Source organism: Dreissena polymorpha, chromosome 1 (genome assembly GCF_020536995.1).
Source record: "Dreissena polymorpha isolate Duluth1 chromosome 1, UMN_Dpol_1.0, whole genome shotgun sequence".
Classification (NCBI taxonomy): domain Eukaryota; kingdom Metazoa; phylum Mollusca; class Bivalvia; order Myida; family Dreissenidae; genus Dreissena; species Dreissena polymorpha.
This window is the reverse complement of record NC_068355.1, coordinates 66,032,095-66,050,779: the sequence shown is the minus strand read 5'-3', so window position 1 is coordinate 66,050,779 and position 18,685 is coordinate 66,032,095. Positions and strand designations below refer to the sequence as shown.

General features: G+C 37.7%; 1 protein-coding gene across 1 annotated transcript in view; it reads right to left on the bottom strand.

Moving 5' to 3' along the window:
- LOC127879093 (uncharacterized) overlaps positions 1-18,685 on the bottom strand; it is a 46,147-nt gene that overhangs the window by 16,396 nt on the left and 11,066 nt on the right. The window contains exons 12-29 of the mRNA XM_052425751.1: positions 17,404-17,529; positions 16,885-17,010; positions 16,484-16,603; positions 15,821-16,072; positions 15,293-15,421; positions 12,477-12,602; positions 11,994-12,128; positions 10,779-10,904; positions 10,149-10,400; positions 9,848-9,961; positions 8,157-8,279; positions 7,075-7,194; positions 5,860-5,973; positions 4,576-4,903; positions 2,929-3,055; positions 1,863-2,028; positions 1,438-1,577; positions 280-499 (exon numbers count right to left, since the gene is read on the bottom strand). Of these exons, the coding sequence (XP_052281711.1) occupies positions 280-499; positions 1,438-1,577; positions 1,863-2,028; positions 2,929-3,055; positions 4,576-4,903; positions 5,860-5,973; positions 7,075-7,194; positions 8,157-8,279; positions 9,848-9,961; positions 10,149-10,400; positions 10,779-10,904; positions 11,994-12,128; positions 12,477-12,602; positions 15,293-15,421; positions 15,821-16,072; positions 16,484-16,603; positions 16,885-17,010; positions 17,404-17,529 (2,844 nt within the window). The remainder of the gene's footprint in view (positions 1-279; positions 500-1,437; positions 1,578-1,862; positions 2,029-2,928; positions 3,056-4,575; positions 4,904-5,859; positions 5,974-7,074; positions 7,195-8,156; positions 8,280-9,847; positions 9,962-10,148; positions 10,401-10,778; positions 10,905-11,993; positions 12,129-12,476; positions 12,603-15,292; positions 15,422-15,820; positions 16,073-16,483; positions 16,604-16,884; positions 17,011-17,403; positions 17,530-18,685) is intronic.

Here is an 18,685-nt window from a genome sequence, read left to right as displayed (position 1 = left end):
CTGACACACGAATCAAACCCGGCATCACTCGATATAAACGCGTATGCTTTATCTCTACACAACGAAGTTACATGATTTAAAAATAAGTATTTAGATATACATATCGTTATTATACGCATATACTCGGAGACAGTTCGGGTTGACGGAAATGTACGGAAGAAGGCGATATAACAGGAAACTCATAACTGTTTTAAAACCGCAATATTAATATCGCCTTGACGCGGTTTTCTAATATCACAATACAATCGAATTTCAGAATCCATTGATACTGGCACCTACCTCGCAGCGAGAACGGGAAAACCGAATAACATTGCGAAACGAGAGGCCTGACTTCCCAGAACAGGTCACAGAGGTCTGTTCTCTCACAACACACATCCCTGTAGTGTAGGTCCTCCAACCGATGGCTACGGAGATTGACCAACTGGTTGACAGAAGCAAAGGTCCCGGCATCTTGCCCAAATCCGATGAAAGAAAGGGTGGAGACATCATAGGCACATGACTGAAATGAATTAAGGCAATTTTTAATTATAACAATGTGAATGAAATCCAGAAAGCTTATAACCAGTGTTGCAAACATGTAATATGTTCAGAAAAGTATTGATGTAATATATAGATTCAATTAACCTAAGTGTTATACGAATGATCGGCACACTTTTAAAATCGCTAAAAGCACAAAAGAAATCAAACAAAAAACCGCATTTCAGAAGAGGTATGGCGTCACGAATGAACCAATAAAACAATCTCACGGGTTTAAGTGAAACCTTTCAATCCAATATTTGAGTTTAATCTTAAGCTGTGGACACCAATTAAACAATCATATATTCTCACTAGATCGAGTGAAACCTTTTATTCACACATCCACATGGGATCTTATTAAATATTTTTACCAAATATTAGTACACAGTCATGAAATTTCGTTGATCGCTACTTTTTCAGCATTTTTGAAAGTCTTACATATGGCAAGAATGAGCTTAACGCCCCACAGTCAACATGTAGTCAAGAATATGTAGCTCATCATGTTATCAAAAAGCGGGAATCAGCCTGGCATCGTTTATTCTTTATCATGTTCTACTGGCCAATAATTCTGACACACTATCTATTCAATAGCATATACGTTCGAAAAGAAACAACACGCATTAAGTGTGATAAAACTGCAATTGTGAACGAATTGTTAGCCATTGTCAAGGTATTTGGTAACTCATCTCAAAGCCTCTATCTTCAATTGGTCTAATACATTCAACCTAAAATGTGTTAACTTTGGGCAATATAAAATTAGGAACAGCTTATTGTGTTCAACAAAATAAGTACCTTTCCATATGGCCGTGTACGACGTGTAGGTTCCATAGGAACGTGGATGACGTTAGTCGAGTGCCAAGTTAAGTCCCAAAAACTAAAGCTCCGGTCCCATCGCAACCAATCCAAAAAGCAAGGACAAACAGGCATTCCAAATGCAATTGTCTCATACTGGTGTGCCTTGGATTTCTCATTCTTGTACCAGAATTTGCACGCTAGTTCGTCGTTATCTTCAATATTCGTCTTACTCGTGTAATCAAAACTGATGGCACCTTTGTATTGTTCTGAAATATATTGCAATTCCATATAAACTCTGAAAACGAGAATGCTTAGGATGTATTATTATGAGTGTGATCACGATTATCAATTTGTTATCATCATCATCACCATCAACACTATAAATACACTCTTCTAAACCATCGTAGCCATCACAATCTCCATGATCTTCATCTACAATTGCGAATCATAAAACCAAATACTAGTATTTTATGCATGAAGATTATTAAATAAATGGACAATTAAAAAGCTTGGTGACATACTATTAAATTTTAGATTTTGATCAGCTCTACGTAAGTAGCTGCCGTCGGCTGTGTTGTCGAGTCCCTCGTAATCACCATTAGCGATGTAACCAATAAATGGTGAGCCAAACGTATCAAGCATTCCGCCATTAGGGTACGAATTGAACGAGTACGAATGAGTTCCGTTTGTTGTAAATACGACTTGGAACGTAACGCTCTGAAACAATAAAATACCAAGAACAATTTAATTATGAGCGATGGCGGTCGCAACGTATGAGCAACATCCTCGTGTATTAAGAAATTGTATTACTTTTCATATTGCATCTCCTTTGAAGTATATTTTTTGTTGTTTTTGAAGATGCAATTCGGAGTGCTCATGTGTATGTTTTGAAAATAGTTTTATTTTAATATTCAAGAACAGCCTACTTAAAGCCTCATAAATACTCAAAATCAACGAATAGTTCGTAAAATATTTCGTAAAATAAAGTTAACCCATACAAAATCCGTGTTCCTTATAGAAAAATGCAAAAATTTCGATTATTTCCTAAAATATTTCGAAAAATAAAATTACAACCTAAAATATTATTATAGCAATAGCCAAAATTTCAACGCTAGATGTGGGGGGTGTGACAATATATCCCATGTGAATTTCATTAACACGAAATAAAATTAATGTAGCAATGGCGAAAATTTCCACGCTAGATGTGGTACTGGTTTGGAGTTTTTTTTTGTGTCACAATATATTCCATGTGAATTTTCCGCGACGATTTCTGAACATTTACTAGCAAACGCGAGATTGGCTACGGGTAGCGTTAGGCGTACGACATAGTTCTCAAGAGCTGTCCGAAGCTAATCTTGCGTTAGCTTGTAAAGGTTCGGATATCGTCGCGGGAAATTCACATGGAATATAATGTTACACATAACTAAAATGTGCATTTTGTTCCTCGTTTAATCATTGTTGCCAGAACACATCTAGCGTTGAAATGTTTGTTATTGCTATCATGATTTTTTAAGTGTAAGCTTTATTTTTCGAAATATTTTACGAAATATTCGTTGATTTTGAGTGTTAATGGGCTTTTAAATGGAAAGAACGAAATGAACTTGAGAATCCACTCACATCATTTCCTCCTCCAAATCTTTTTGCCGCAATCCACGTGGCTTTCAGCACATAGATGGGCTCGAAGTTTGCCTCTCCATAGCTTTCGTTCACAAATCCCTTCACCTTAGCGCTCACATTAGCATTGCTAACAATTGCAAAGTCCTACGACTGGTAAAACAACTGATTGTTTGTCACCAATAGATCTGCAAAATAAGGCGCGATGCAAACGGCGCCCCTGAAGTCTGCGCTGTAACCTCGACTGTTGATTGGTGGGAAATAACCCGAAAATGGTTGCTTGAAGCAAATAAGTCCGTTCGGACAAATCTACAATGAAAGGGATGATTTGATTTAAGTATTTTAATAATTTAAAAACAGTTTAAATTTTTTAATCAATTTGTATATATTCTCAGTTAAAGCGGGTATATACGATGTTTAATGTGCTAAATTGTAATATATTGATACAAATATGTTATCATAACACACAATATAAAAGAAAAATGATTTATTTAAGACGAATTTCATAAAATGCAGAAAATACAAATTAGCGACCCGAGCCGATTGTGACGAAGATAATTCGTACATATTTTCCTACAACAACCGATGCATTCGTCTTTTTAGTAAGTGTTCGTGTGTCGTATGAATCGATATCGCTGCAGGAATTTAAAATGAACTGTTTAACTAAATTTAGATTCACATCGTACATGCATTATATACATGCTGGCGAATTCGGCTGTACAGTTTTTTTCGATTTCAGAATTAAATATATGGCTTATTTCGCATTTTTCGACACATGCTCTTCTTAACTTTTATTTTAATTTATATTGAAATATATGTATAATAATTTTTTTTACACATTTTTATATTAATTAATAAATATTTGACAAGATCGTATATACCCGCTTTAACGTTTTCATTTGAATTATTCAATCATCTAAGATGTGTTTTCGTGTATACTTTTAACTTCTCATGACGACATTATAAAAAACGCACACATTTTTTGACTTGGTTAATCTTAACGACGGTTGTTTTGTGGAACTTTTTTTAACAAACTGTTAAATCTTTTTGTGTAAATAAGAAATGAAACAAAAGGCCAGATCGAGACAGTTCAGAAAATATGGCAAAAACAAAAATTCTAGCACCTCAAAAAATAAATAATATATTAATTATTTAGCACTGTTTTGTATAGTCATTAATTAACGAACGATACGTATTCGTAAAATGTAGGATTCAAACGCATAATTTGAGTACGACTTGCGGTGGAGTGATGTCTAGCCTCTTAATCTTTCTACTTGAATCTGAATATGAAAGGTAATGGTGTAGCAGAACAACAGAGAGACACTTACGTATATTTTTCTGTACCCCGTACCGCGGAATGGTACCCGGTATCCAAGATTGATGAGAACGGTACACGTATCGTCAGAGGCGGAGGAGGCCTGGTCCCCGGCTGTTGTGCCATATTCCAAGAAAAAACCTGAATTATAGGCAAACATGACACCAATTTTCAACCGAGGACATAAAAAGGCATAAAATGTGATCATTAAAAAACATGATACACACAAAAACTTGAAAAAATAGGTATTGCAAAATACCATATGTAAACAAGTAAATACTGATGCTCGACAAATAACTAGACAATAAGTGAAATAAAAACATAATATAACATACCACGTGATGGAATCTCGGGAGCTGCAGGTATAGTAGGTGTCTGTGTTGTAGTAGACGGCTGAGTTGTAGTAGGAGCATGTGTTGAAGTAGATGTCAGAGATGTAGTAGGTGTCTGTGTTGTAGTAGACGGCTGAATTATAGTAGGAGCCTGCGTTGAAGTAGGAGCCTGTGTTGAAGTAATTGCCACAGATGTAGTAGGTGTATGTGTTGTAGTAGACGGCTGAGTTGTAGTAGGAGCCTGTGTTGATGTAGATGCCATAGATGTAGTAAGTGTCTGTGTTGTAGTAGACCGCTGAATTGTAGTAGGAGCCTGTGTTGAAGTAGGAGCCTGTGTTGAAGTAATTGCCAGAGATGTATCAGGTGTCGGTGTTGTAGTAGACGGCTGAGTTGTAGTAGGAGCCTGTGTTGAAGTAGATGCCGTATTTGTTGAAGTTGCCGAAGTTGTTGTTTCGGCCACAGTGCTTGTAGCTTCAACAGTTGTTGTTTGCGTAACAGTTGTTCTAACTGGCGCAGATGTTGATTCTGTCACAGTTGTTGTAGCAGCAACAGTTGTTGTAGCAGCCGCAGATTTTGTTTCTGTGAATGTAATGGTGTCAGTAGATGTGGCTGTAATTGTGCCAGAAGATGTGCCTGTAATGGTGAAAGAAGATGTGGGTGTAATGCTGTCAGAAGATGTGGAAATAATGGTGTCAGTGGATGTGGCTGTAATTGTGTCAGACGATGTGGCCGTAATTGTGTCAGAAGAGGTGACTGTAATGGTGTCAGAAGATGTGGGTGTAATGGTGTCAGTGGAAGTTGCTGTAATTGATTCAGAAGATGTGACTGTAATGGTATAAGAAGATGTGGGTGTAATGCTGTCAGAAGATGTGGCCGTAATTGTGTCAGAAGATGTGACTGTAATGGTTTCAGAAGATGTGGCCGTAATTGTGTCGGAAGATGTGACTGTAATGGTATCAGAAGATGTGGGTAAAATGCTGTCAGAAGATATGGTCGTAATTGTGTCAGAAGATGTGACTGTAATGGTATCAGAAGATGTGGCCGTAATTGTGTCAGTAGATGTGGCTGTAATGGTATCAGAATATGTGCGTGTAATGCTGTCAGAAGAAGTGGCCGTAATTGTGTCAGAAGATGTGATTGTAATGGTATCAGAAGATGTGGTCGTAATTGTGTCAGAAGATGTGAATGTAATGTTATAAGAAGCTGTGGGTATAATGCTGTCAAAATATGTGGCCGTAATTGTGTCAGAAGATGTGACTGTAATGGTATCAGAAGATGTGACCGTACTTGTGTCAGAAGATGTAACTGTAATGGTACCAGATGATGTGGGTGTAATGTTGTCAGAAGATGTGGCCGTAATTGTGTCAGAAGATGTGGCCGCAATTGTATCAGATGATGTGACTGTAATGGTATAAGAAGATGTGGGTGTAATGCTGCCAGAAGATGTGGCTGTAATTGTGTCAGAAGATGTGACTGTGGTGCAGTTGTTTCCTTGCCATCCATCTTTGCAGGTACATGTTCCATTAGTGTTTGAGCAACTAAGCGAGTTGGCAGTGTTACACCCACAGTCAGTCGCGCATCCGACGCCATATTTCCATGATGGACAAACTTCGATTCACAAGTAAAAATAAAAGTTGTAAAAAAATGCTATTTTTAGGTTTACCGCTTTAATTTAGTTCTCGATTGTTTACTAATCCGGTTTAACTGAAACTATTGGCAGATTAAATGATTTGCATTTTCAAAAGTCGTTCAAGCAATAAAAACTGCATACTGACCAACCACCTTATTAAATTGGATAACTATGTTAATCGGCGAGTTAACGTCGACTATAAACCGACTTTAAACGCAATTGAGTATCAATCACATTCTATCGACATTCAAGAAACATAAACACAGAAATGTTCATTTACTTTATCAAAATAATTTCAATTTACCTTGGCATGTCCCATCTCCAGATTTAATATAGCCCGTATTGCAGTTACAAACGTACGACCCGGGCGTGTTTGTGCATGTAGAATTTTCAGAACATGGGTTTATGCTACACTCGTTTTGGTCTTGATCGCAATTAGTGCCATTCCAGCCTGCCTTACACGTACAGTTGCCAGTGTCAAATGCACATGACAACGTGTTCGTTTCATTGCATGAACATACAGAAGTGCAATTTGCACCGTAGTTTCGAGCGGGACATTCTGAAAGGCAGAATTTACACGTAATTTGATGCAAGAACAACGTAATAATTGCACGTTTATGATAATGATGATATAATATTATACACAAAACTTCTATTTTTAACTTTTATGAAGTGGGTTTGTAATTTTTAAGTAATCGATTAAAAAAGTATTAGTTGATTATTTTAAATAGACACTTAATTTTAAATACCGTTTTTTTGTGTTGAACAGAAATGTAAGATAGAATATTTGAATTCAAGATTTTGATATATATGTATACGATGACAATAATCATGAACGCGTATATGATAAATAAAGTTGTTGAGATGCTTACTAATACAAGTCTTCTGATCTGTATCCAACGTATAACCCGTCAGGTTACACGCGCATTCATAGCTGCCCTCTTTCTCAAAGCATGATTGCGAGCAGGGATTTGTGGAACATTCTTTAATGTCTGTAGATAAACATACAATCATTAATTTATAGAAAAATAATATCGAACATTTGATGAAATTGTTGATACAGTTTTGCTCCCCAATCATGACCATGTATATAATGAGAATTGTCAAAACATAATTAACTCACAAAACGAAACGTTTAGCAAAACTCATGTATTTCATGTACACACATTTTTAAACAGTTGTTTTGAAAACCATATCTCATAAACAGTATGAGTAAATAGTTAAACAAACTGAAAGTTCTTATGTCGTTACAGAAAGATAAATGTTTTGTAGCTGAAAAAAGGAAACACCAACAATTATTGTACGTTCTCCTTGATTATAAATGTATGAATCTTTGGGCGTTATTGATTATAGCAAGTTAAACGATGGTCATTTAAAAAGTTGTATTAAGTAAACATGATTACCTTCGCATTCAGTTACGCTCCCTGTCTTGAACTTAAAGCCTGAATTACATGTACATGTTTGGATGGAATTTATCAAGGCGCAAACACCATTTGTACAATTGTTTGATATGGAACAATTTTGCTGCGCTGGAAAAAAACAGCATGATACACTTTTACATACAATTTTTTTTGGCTACAGTACTTAACATTTTAATCATAACATGAACCAGCAGAATAGCGTTTGCCTCAGATTTATTCTACATGTAACGTCCTTACATTTATCTTTCGTACGTAACGTGTTTGCATTTTGTAAAACAAATCGAGTAAATAATTCATTGTGTACAGCAATACATCCAATGATTGAACTACCTATTGTCAAAACCAAATATAGATAATCAGCATACATACCAATTACCTATCAACACAATTTATAAAACAATAATTTTTCATATATCACTTGTTTCATTTTCTGTGTTTAGATACACCATGGATGCACATCATGAATCATAAGGAAAACAATTAAACATTGAGGCAGTTAAATTCAAACTCAGCAAACCTATTGTGATACTCACGTAAGCAAGTCTTTTTATCGTCGCCAAGCATGTAAAATTCGTTGCACGAGCAACGGAAGCCGCCATCAGTGTTTGTGCACACCTGAGCACACTTAGCCTGTCCGTTTGTGCACTCATTTATGTCTGTAAAAGTGAAATGCAATGCTGGGGAATTCATAGTTTTTTATCAAAATCTTTATGCGAATTCAACATATTGTTTACCAAACATAAGTTGAGAAAAAACTATGAATCATAATTTATGAATTATATATAAACAGTTGTGGAGCCCAGATAAATCAATCGAAAAGGCTTTAGTGTATACTGTAATTTGTTTTATTATCCCCATGTTTTTCAGAGAAAAAGTGGGGATATTGTATTGATGTGCGTCTGTCCGTCCGTCCGTCTGTCCGTCCGTCCGTCCTGGCCACCTGCTCCTCCTACACTATTAGCACTAGAACCTTGAAACTTACATACATGGTAGTTATGAGCATATGTGCGACGGTAACAGTGACCGAATTTTGATCTGACCTCTGGGTCAAAAGTTATGGGGGTTGGGGCGGGGCCGGGTCAGATACTTTCACTTATTTTTATGCCCCCAGTATGGTGCATTGGCCATAACTTTTGCAATATTGATGATAGCAACTTGATATTTGGCATGCATGTGTATCTCATGGAGCTGCACATTTTGAGTGGTTAAAGGTTAAGGTTAATGTCATCCTTCGAGGTCAAAGGTAAAAAAAACAAATCCAAGGGAAGTAATAATCTTTAAAGGGAGGTGAGTAAATAACCTCCCAAATGATTTTTTTTAATAAATCAAAGTGGCGCATAGAGTTACCCAGTAGTGGCGCAGAGATGTATTTAGTATTCAATTGTTTGTGTTAACTCATCTGTGAAATGGTTTAGCTCAATCTAATGTTTATACAAGGGATTATAAAATATTCGCCCAAAGGGACACCTGTATATGAGAGAAGAGATAGAATGCAGTCAAGCATAAAAAGCATGAGAAACTCATGGAATATAGCCTTTAAAGCAAGATGGACTTTGAACAGGCACATCAAAGACAGACATGAAATTCAACATATTCATTGTTGTGTACAAGATTGCGATAGAAAATTTCTGAGACGATACTATTTAGTCAACCATTTAACCTCAAAACATAACTTTTCCAAAACAGAGGTAAGAAGATTGGCTAAAAGAGAGCATGTTCAGTCATCTCATAAGTCATTCCAATTAGGATGGCATGTACATAATTGACAACAGTGGAGTTGATTCATTATTAGATTTGTTAGGAGAGCAGGATGAGGAGGAGAAATTAGGGTATAGATTTTCACTCATTTGTAAGGTTATTTTACATTAACTTCTTCATTTGTACATCGAATTACTTCAAATTTACACTGAACATCTCCTATGACAATACGGTCAATCTCAACTATGCATGGCCCATTACCAACCCTGGGGCGCCCCTGTGTCAAACATGTGGCGTGGGGATACGCGTCGGCCTCTGCCGCGCCATTTCTAGTTGCCGTTATAATTATTTAAACAATAAATTGTCAAATATTCTATGTTATGGTCAAAGTACATAGTTTTCAGTATAATATATAAAAAGGATATCCATGAATAACAATACCATAATTGGTAAAACGCAAGGAGTTTATAATTAAGACCAATCATATGAATATCATTATAGAATTAAGTTTTACACGAATGTCTACCTGTGCACTCTTTGCCATTTCGTACGTAACCTGGATTACAACTACACTCGTAGCTGCCTGGTGTGTTCGTGCAAATCTGCCTACAATCATTAGACTCTACACAATCGTTAATATCTGAAGCGACAAAAATAACACTGTTACTGATTAGCAAAAAAGGTTTTATTGATAAACAAATCATATTCAAAAAAAGAAATATGTTAATATATGTCTGAAAAATTGTCAATGCTTTGTTTAATAACTAAATATGTGTTAACAAAAATAGTGAACCATTTCATATGTTCAGTGAGCATCGACAACATACCAACGCAGATTGCATTCTCTTCTTTAAACCCGGTCTTGCAGCTACACAGGTACGAGCCGGGCGTGTTAGTGCACATCTTGTTACTACCTGGACATCTGTTTAGATCCGCGCACTCATCTTGATCGATGGTGCATTTTGCGCCACTCCAGCCCTGCTTGCATACGCATCCTGTCACGCTGTCACACCTTTCTGCTCCCACACCGCAGTCACACGCGGTAGAGCAGTTGACACCATAGTGGAAAGAATCACATACTGAAATGAAAATTTTCTATCTGTACAACTTGTTAAGCTTTTAAATAAAACATGTAAGTACAAACCAATTTAGGATTGAATTTGAAATGTATACCCGTTTCCATTTGTCATGTATTACACAAAGTGAAACGACCATTTATTAACATTAGCTTCAGAGTAAAATATATCATGCTAGATTGTAGTAAAAAGCTTCAGAGTAAAATATATCATGCTAGATTGTAGTAAAAATGAACATTTCTAAAATTTCAAAATTCATATCAATTTCATATAACATAAAATACTATCTAATTGTTAATGTCTTAAGTTGAAATCTTAAACAATATCGATTGAAACATAGAAATAAACGAAGATAAAAGTTTCTGTATAATTTATACATACCTTCACAAGAGCGACGGTCGTTTGCTAGTTTGAAGCCCGTATTGCACGCGCAAGTGTAATCACCAAGTGTATTTGAACACGTTTGACTGCATGCATTCAACGTGTTATCTTCACACTCGTTTATATCTGTAATATATGTGAACATGCTCCCATCGTTTGGGTCAATGTAATATAAAGTAGTGAAACTCCAGCTGCTGGAGCAGTATTGCATTCTCATTATATACAATACGTTGGTCCTTTATTTAAGGCAAGTGACCAATTGCCACAACAGTACGAAACAGCACAATACGTACAACATGTAAATGGAAAAATAGTCTGCATGCCACCTTATATCTGTTTTAAGAGTTTTGTCATTCGTATAGTTTACTATGTGTAATATTCGTATGTTCATCGAGGTGAAAATGTGTTGATTATGTAACGATTGTTGTTGATATTGCTTTTGTTAGTTGATATAATTTTTACAATTATACATGTATGAAAATGGCAAAAGCTTTTTATAAAAAAGACAAATGTTTGCTTCAAACAATTCCTTGGGGTTCTCATTATTAACTTTGACGATCAATGGTATTTCATGACATATTAGTATCATAGGCGCTCGATGTCAATGACAATGTTGTTTGTTTTTATTTATTTATTTATTTTTTATTTACCCGTTGATATTTATAATGCATACACATACTAAATAAATATAAATCTTCCGACAAAACGTCTTCTTAAAAAAAAAGATAGTTCGACTATGTAAATAGATATTAACAAGGTAAATCACTCGCCATTTTCTAAAGCAACGGAAGTGCGTCATTATGCATAATTAAATCGCGGTCACCCCGCTCGCTTATTGAAATGCGCACGCAGATCAAATCTGGCGCCCATAGTGTTAAGTGGCTGTTATTGTGTATAAATAGCGAGGTTCCCGGCCTGTGCGCGCATTTCAATAAGCGAGTGGGATGACAGCGATTTTATTATGCATAATGACGCACTTCCGTTGCTTTAGAAAATGGCGAGTGATTTACCTTGTCAATATCTATACATACATAGTCGAACTATCCTTTTTTAAGAAGACGTTTTGTCGGAAGATTTTTATTAATTTAGTATGTGTTTGCATTATAACAAACAACGGGTAACTAAATAATAAATAAATCAATAAATTAAAAAAAAACATTGTAATTGACATCGAGCACCTATGATAAGTATTGCCAAAATACGCCAAATCCGTACCTATGCACGTTTTGTTGTCAACACCAAGTTTGTAACCTGTGTTACAAAGGCACTTGTAGGTCTTCCTTTGCAGGTCCGCTCTACAAATGTCCGAGCAGCCGTTGTCTGGGAACTCTTTCATGCACACGTCATTCGCTACAAAATATAATGATTCGTTGTAATAGAAAAAAATTATTATAGTATACTTTTTTCAACAAGTACGCATGTGTCCCACATAAAACATACGTATGGGCGTATGTTTTATACCATATGGCCATAGCGTGATGATTACAAACAATTTAATCATGTCACTCTTGTTTGACGTTTGGCACACTGTGGTATCTTGCATCGATTTGTTTCCAACAATGTGGAATCTGGTTACGACGTGTTTTGAAGATTTCCCCTTATATTAATGAGTCACAGCAACTGCAGTTGAAAATATGTATCTCTCTGAACAGATACAAAAGAATGGAATTCAGTGTCATTTTATGTAAGCATCTGTACCTAAAACGCATTGCTTGCGGTCTTCTTGTAGTTCAAAACCAAAGTAACAAGCACAGCTGAAGCGGCCGACGCTGTTCGAGCAAATATGTTGACAACCTGACACCCCGGCTTGGCACTCGTCGAAATCTGAAAATGAACGTTTAATCCATATCGAATTTATGGGCCGTGCTCTGTGAAAAGGGGTTTAATGCATGTGCGTAAAGTGTCGCCCCAGATAAGCCTGTGCAGTCGCACAGGCTAATCAGGGACGACACTTTCCACTTTTATGATATTGTTTGTTTTAAGAAAGTCTCTTCCTATCAAAAAACTAGTTTAGGCGGAAAAGCCTGTGCGGACTGCCCTTTAACTCCCTTGTCACAGAGCTCTGTGTGCGGACTACCCTTTAACTCCCTTGTCACAGAGCTCTGTGTGCGGACTGCCCTTTAACTCCCTTGTCACAGAGCTCTGTGTGCGGACTGCCCTTTAACTCCCTTGTCACAGAGCGGAAAAGCCTGTGCGGACTGCCCTTTAACTCCCTTGTCACAGAGCGGAAAAGCCTGTGCGGACTGCCCTTTAACTCCCTTGTCACAGAGCGGAAAAGCCTGTGCGGACTGCCCTTTAACTCCCTTGTCACAGAGCGGAAAAGCCTGTGCGGACTGCCCTTTAACTCCCTTGTCACAGAGCGGAAAAGCCTGTGCGGACTGCCCTTTAACTCCCTTGTCACAGAGCGGAAAAGCCTGTGCGGACTGCCCTTTAACTCCCTTGTCACAGAGCGGAAAAGCCTGTGCGGACTGCCCTTTAACTCCCTTGTCACAGAGCGGAAAAGCCTGTGCAGACTGCCCTTTAACTCCCTTGTCACAGAGCAGAAAAGCCTGTGCGGACTGCCCTTTAACTCCCTTGTCACAGAGCGGAAAAGCCTGTGCGGACTGCCCTTTTACTCCCTTGTCACAGAGCGGAAAAGCCTGTGCGGACTGCCCTTTAACTCCCTTGTCACAGAGCGGAAAAGCCTGTGCGGACTGCCCTTTAACTCCCTTGTCACAGAGCGGAAAAGCCTGTGCGGACTGCCCTTTAACTCCCTTGTCACAGAGCGGAAAAGCCTGTGCAGACTGCCCTTTAACTCCCTTGTCACAGAGCGGAAAGGCCTGTGCGGACTGCCCTTTAACTCCCTTGTCACAGAGCGGAAAAGCCTGTGCGGACTGCCCTTTAACTCCCTTGTCACAGAGCGGAAAAGCCCGTGCGGACTGCCCTTTAACTCCCTTGTCACAGAGCGGAAAAGCCTGTGCGGACTGCCCTTTAACTCCCTTGTCACAGAGCGGAAAAGCCTGTGCGGACTGCCCTTTAACTCCCTTGTCACAGAGCGGAAAAGCCTGTGCGGACTGCCCTTTAACTCCCTTGTCACAGAGCGGAAAAGCCTGTGCGGACTGCCCTTTAACTCCCTTGTCACAGAGCGGAAAAGCCTGTGCGGACTGCCCTTTAACTCCCTTGTCACAGAGCGGAAAAGCCTGTGCGGACTGCCCTTTAACTCCCTTGTCACAGAGCGGAAAAGCCTGTGCGGACTGCCCTTTAACTCCCTTGTCACAGAGCGGAAAAGCCTGTGCGGACTGCCCTTTAACTCCCTTGTCACAGAGCTCTGTGTGCGGACTGCCCTTTAACTCCCTTGTCACAGAGCGGAAAAGCCTGTGCGGACTGCCCTTTTACTCTCTTGTCACAGAGCGGAAAAGCCTGTGCGGACTGCCCTTTAACTCCCTTGTCACAGAGCGGAAAAGCCTGTGCGGACTGCCCTTTAACTCCCTTGTCACAGAGCTCTGTGTGCGGACTGCCCTTTAACTCCCTTGTCACAGAGCTCTGTGTGCGGACTGCCCTTTAACTCCCTTGTCACAGAGCGGAAAAGCCTGTGCGGACTGCCCTTTAACTCCCTTTTCACAGAGCGGAAAAGCCTGTGCGGACTGCCCTTTAACTCCCTTGTCACAGAGCGGAAAAGCCTGTGCGGACTGCCCTTTAACTCCCTTGTCACAGAGCGGAAAAGCCTGTGCGGACTGCCCTTTAACTCCCTTGTCACAGAGCGGAAAAGCCTGTGCGGACTGCCCTTTAACTCCCTTGTCACAGAGCGGAAAAGCCTGTGCGGACTGCCCTTTAACTCCCTTGTCACAGAGCTGAAAAGCCTGTGCGGACTGCCCTTTAACCCCCTTGTCACAGAGCGGAAAAGCCTGTGCGGACTGCCCTTTAACCCCCTTGTCACAGAGCGGAAAAGCCTGTGCGGACTGCCCTTTAACTCCCTTGTCACAGAGCGGAAAAGCCTGTGCGGACTGCCCTTTAACTCCCTTGTCACAGAGCGGAAAAGCCTGTGCGGACTGCCCTTTAACTCCCTTTTCACAGAGCTTGGCCCATATTATATCCAATGAATCCACTCAATAAATCTTACAAAACTATGAGAGGTAACCATTGGAAAAAATATAGTTTCATCTCGAGTTGCGATTATAAACGAGCAAAAACATGAAAAGTGCTGTACACAGAATGCGTAGAAAATTTAATGAAAAGTAGTCCCGATTAATGATTATCTACTACTTCCATGTGTATTTCAGATCCAAGACGATAGCATTGTTTTATGAGAATATCACTCTATATGTGTCCAAATTGGGTTTTACACACGTAATCAAACCACGTTAGAGTTATTAAGTTAAAAGATGCCCCTATGTTTTAAACGTAGACGTGTATCATTCGTCGAAATACCTGTAAATCAGGTTTGCATTGAAAATCGTTCCAGTGCGTTTTCAATAGCTTACATATTGTACAAAGTAATAGATCCGTGTTTTTATGTGTCCTGATCTAAAAATTACCTAAGCACTTTGTCGCGTCGTCCTGATTAACTATGTATCCTTCCCTACAGGAGCAGGTGAATCCACCGATCGTGTTGGTACAAACCTGACTACATGTGTTCAGATCTGACCTCTGACATTCGTCGATGTCTAAAAGATTATTTCAATGGCGGTTATCTTCAGCGCAATAATAATGATTATATGAGCAATACAATAATATTTAAAGGATCATTGACTTGTGTGAGAATAATACCCATAACATAAAGTCTGCAAAAGTTCAATAATTTCTCCAATAACCGATGATATGTAAAGATATGCAGTCTTACATCAGCCTTTCTGCACTATGTCGCGATTGGAATTACTAAGACAATTAACAAATGAATTAGTCCATAAGGCGTAGACTATTTGTTAAAAAGGTTATTGTTAAACATATTTAGTTACGCTTGTTATTTTCATATTTCATCAGCATAAATCAACTGATATTTTTTTTAACGACCGACAATCAATCGATTATTCACAGTTTGAGTTATGAACTTAGAAGCAACTTACCAACACATGTTACATTGTTATCATAAAATCCCGCTCGACAATTGCACGAAAATGAACCAATCCTGTTCGTGCACACTTTGTTGGCTTCATTGCATTTATTTGGCGTTTCGCACTCGTTTATGTCGGTGTCACAGTTGGTTCCCGTCCAGCCAGCCTTACAGACGCATCCGCGTACAGGGTCGCAGCGATCGGAACCAGCCCCGCACTGACAGATTCTGGAGCACTGAGCTCCGTAGTTAGGGAACTGGCAAACTGGATAATAGTTCATTTATTTAAGTATTGAACTGCATTTTACTACCAATAACTGTTCACAAAACCTTATTTGATTCTGTGAATATCACATTTAATTGCAAATAAAAGATACGAACAAACAAAACAATACACATCATTCGCTATAAAAGTGTCCAAATTGTACAATGAACATATATGCAAGCATGTTTTCAGTATTCTTGTCTATGTAAAAATTAAAGATAAAATACAACATGAGTATTTTATGCTAGTTCCAAAGATAATTTGGAACTGCACACATTTAGTATAATTTTCATATGTAACAAACACGGTTCGAGTTGTATCAATCATAGATGAGAGCTTTGATTGTTTTCTTTCCTAAATTGAAATTCAGAAACATTAACAATGATATTTCATATACATTTACTTTTTTACCTTCGCATGTGATTTTGTCAACTCCGAGTTTGTATCCATCGTAACAACTGCATTGGTAACTTCCAACAATGTTGTTGCATTGTTGCGAACATGGTTTGGTTGAATTGCACTCATTAATATCTGCAATAAAACAAAAGAGCTTTGTCAGATATTAACTTAATTCAATGAAAATCATTTTGATGTAACAGCTGAGATCAACATACACACATTTATACAATGAAGGGCCATAAATATATATATTGTGAATGAGAGGCCAAAGTGAAATTAAATTATATTTCATGTCGATTAAAAAGGATTTTTTTAAATCATAATTTGTAAACGTGAGATAAACTAAAATAACTCATCTGTGCAAAACATTATAAGAAACACGTTTATAATAATGATGACAACCTCATCCTTACCATCGCAACGTGTGTTTCCACCATTCAGCTGGTATCCAGCATTGCAGAAACACTTGGGTGAGTTGTTATCATCAACACATCCGTCCGTACCGTTACATTGATCTTTACAAACGTTAGGTGGCGTACCTAAAACATAAACACAGTCATTTCTCTTTAAGTAGTAAGCGTCTGAGATATTGAATGTTTAAATGCCTCACTGCATGCCGCTAAAAGGTTAAGTTTTATCTGCGAAATAAATGCAAACGTATTAAGAAAAATAACAAAGACCACAGAAACCGATGAATTATAATTTAAAAATAATTAATAAACAAAATACTTAAAATATACCATACAGGTTTAAACGGTTCCAGTGGAATCGCCTCTGTTTCAATAGTTATTTCATTTTCAATGTCGCATGGTATGTTTTGTCTTGTACAGCATAGGTCATTCGTCAATGTTTCTGGTTTTCATTATTTCTATATATTTAAACATAATTATCCGTTCTTATTCAGTAATTTATCAGTCGTTTACATGACATACCTTGTTTGCATTGGTTTGACGTTGAATTGAAGGTGTATCCGGCATAGCAGGAGCATGTGAAGTATCCCTGGGTGTTGTTGCAGACTTGGTCACAGCCGCTAGTTGACTCTTCACACTCGTTTATATCTATGACATTCAGAGAGATTTGCTTTTCTTTTCTTTTATTGTAATATAATATATGTGAAGTTTCAAAATGAAGGCTAAGAAGAAAATTAAAGTTTAGTACGTTTACTTGACAATAGAATCGGCTTATTGCAACAACTAGGTAAATTTAACAGATGTACAAAGCGAAAGGAAAGAATTTTAATTCTTAAGGCAAGAAAAAAAACTTGTTGATAAAGACCCCATATTCTTTTATGTAAAGTGGTATAAGAGTTATATTTTAAGTACTCAGTCAATCATTAATTGACTGGAATGTTTATATGGGTAGATATTTTGGTCACATATGAAGAAAATGGAAAAATGTACAACTGGGCTATAAAATATAAAACATATCAAAAGTTTTACATGAACAAAAAACTGCCACCCTAAAAAAAATACCCATAGTTCTATTTTTGAGCAAATATGATAGTGAAAACCTGGGCTTCAAATATTAAACAAATTACACAATCATTTTGAATGAAACAATCCAATATTAGTTGTTTACCTGATCGTGATTACTTACGTACTTTAATGTTAATGTTTTTGAAATTGATATTAAGTTGACCTTACCGTTACATCCGGTTTTATTGGTTGAAGACAAACGGTATCCAGCATTGCAAACACACGAGAAACTCCCCTCTGTGTTTACACACTTAGAATTAAGACCACAAGGCAGGCTCTTACATTCGTCGATATCTACAATGTAATATAGATATATCCATCTTTGCAGCTTGCTTACATAAGACCCGATGTTTTAGAAGGAGTATAATTGCTAAGTATTTGTTGTATTATCATCCTGTATATACATCAAATAAACTCTTAAAGCATTACATAATAACTGTGTTTAGGCTCAATTCTTATCGAGAAACAACCAAGTTTTTAGTGAAGATATGTAATGAATTTACAACGAAAAATAATAAATCGTTAAAGACGTACCCTGGCACTTAGCATTGTTGTCTTCAAATCCAGTTGGGCATGGAGGGCAGGTGTAAGTCGGTAATGATGGATTTCCTTTATGTGCGTCCGCGTTTGTGTCCCTGCAGTTGCGTCCGACTGAACAAGGATTTTCTGCGCATGCGTCAAAATCAAATTGACAATCATCACCTACAATATATACATAGAAATGTTGCATAATGCCCTT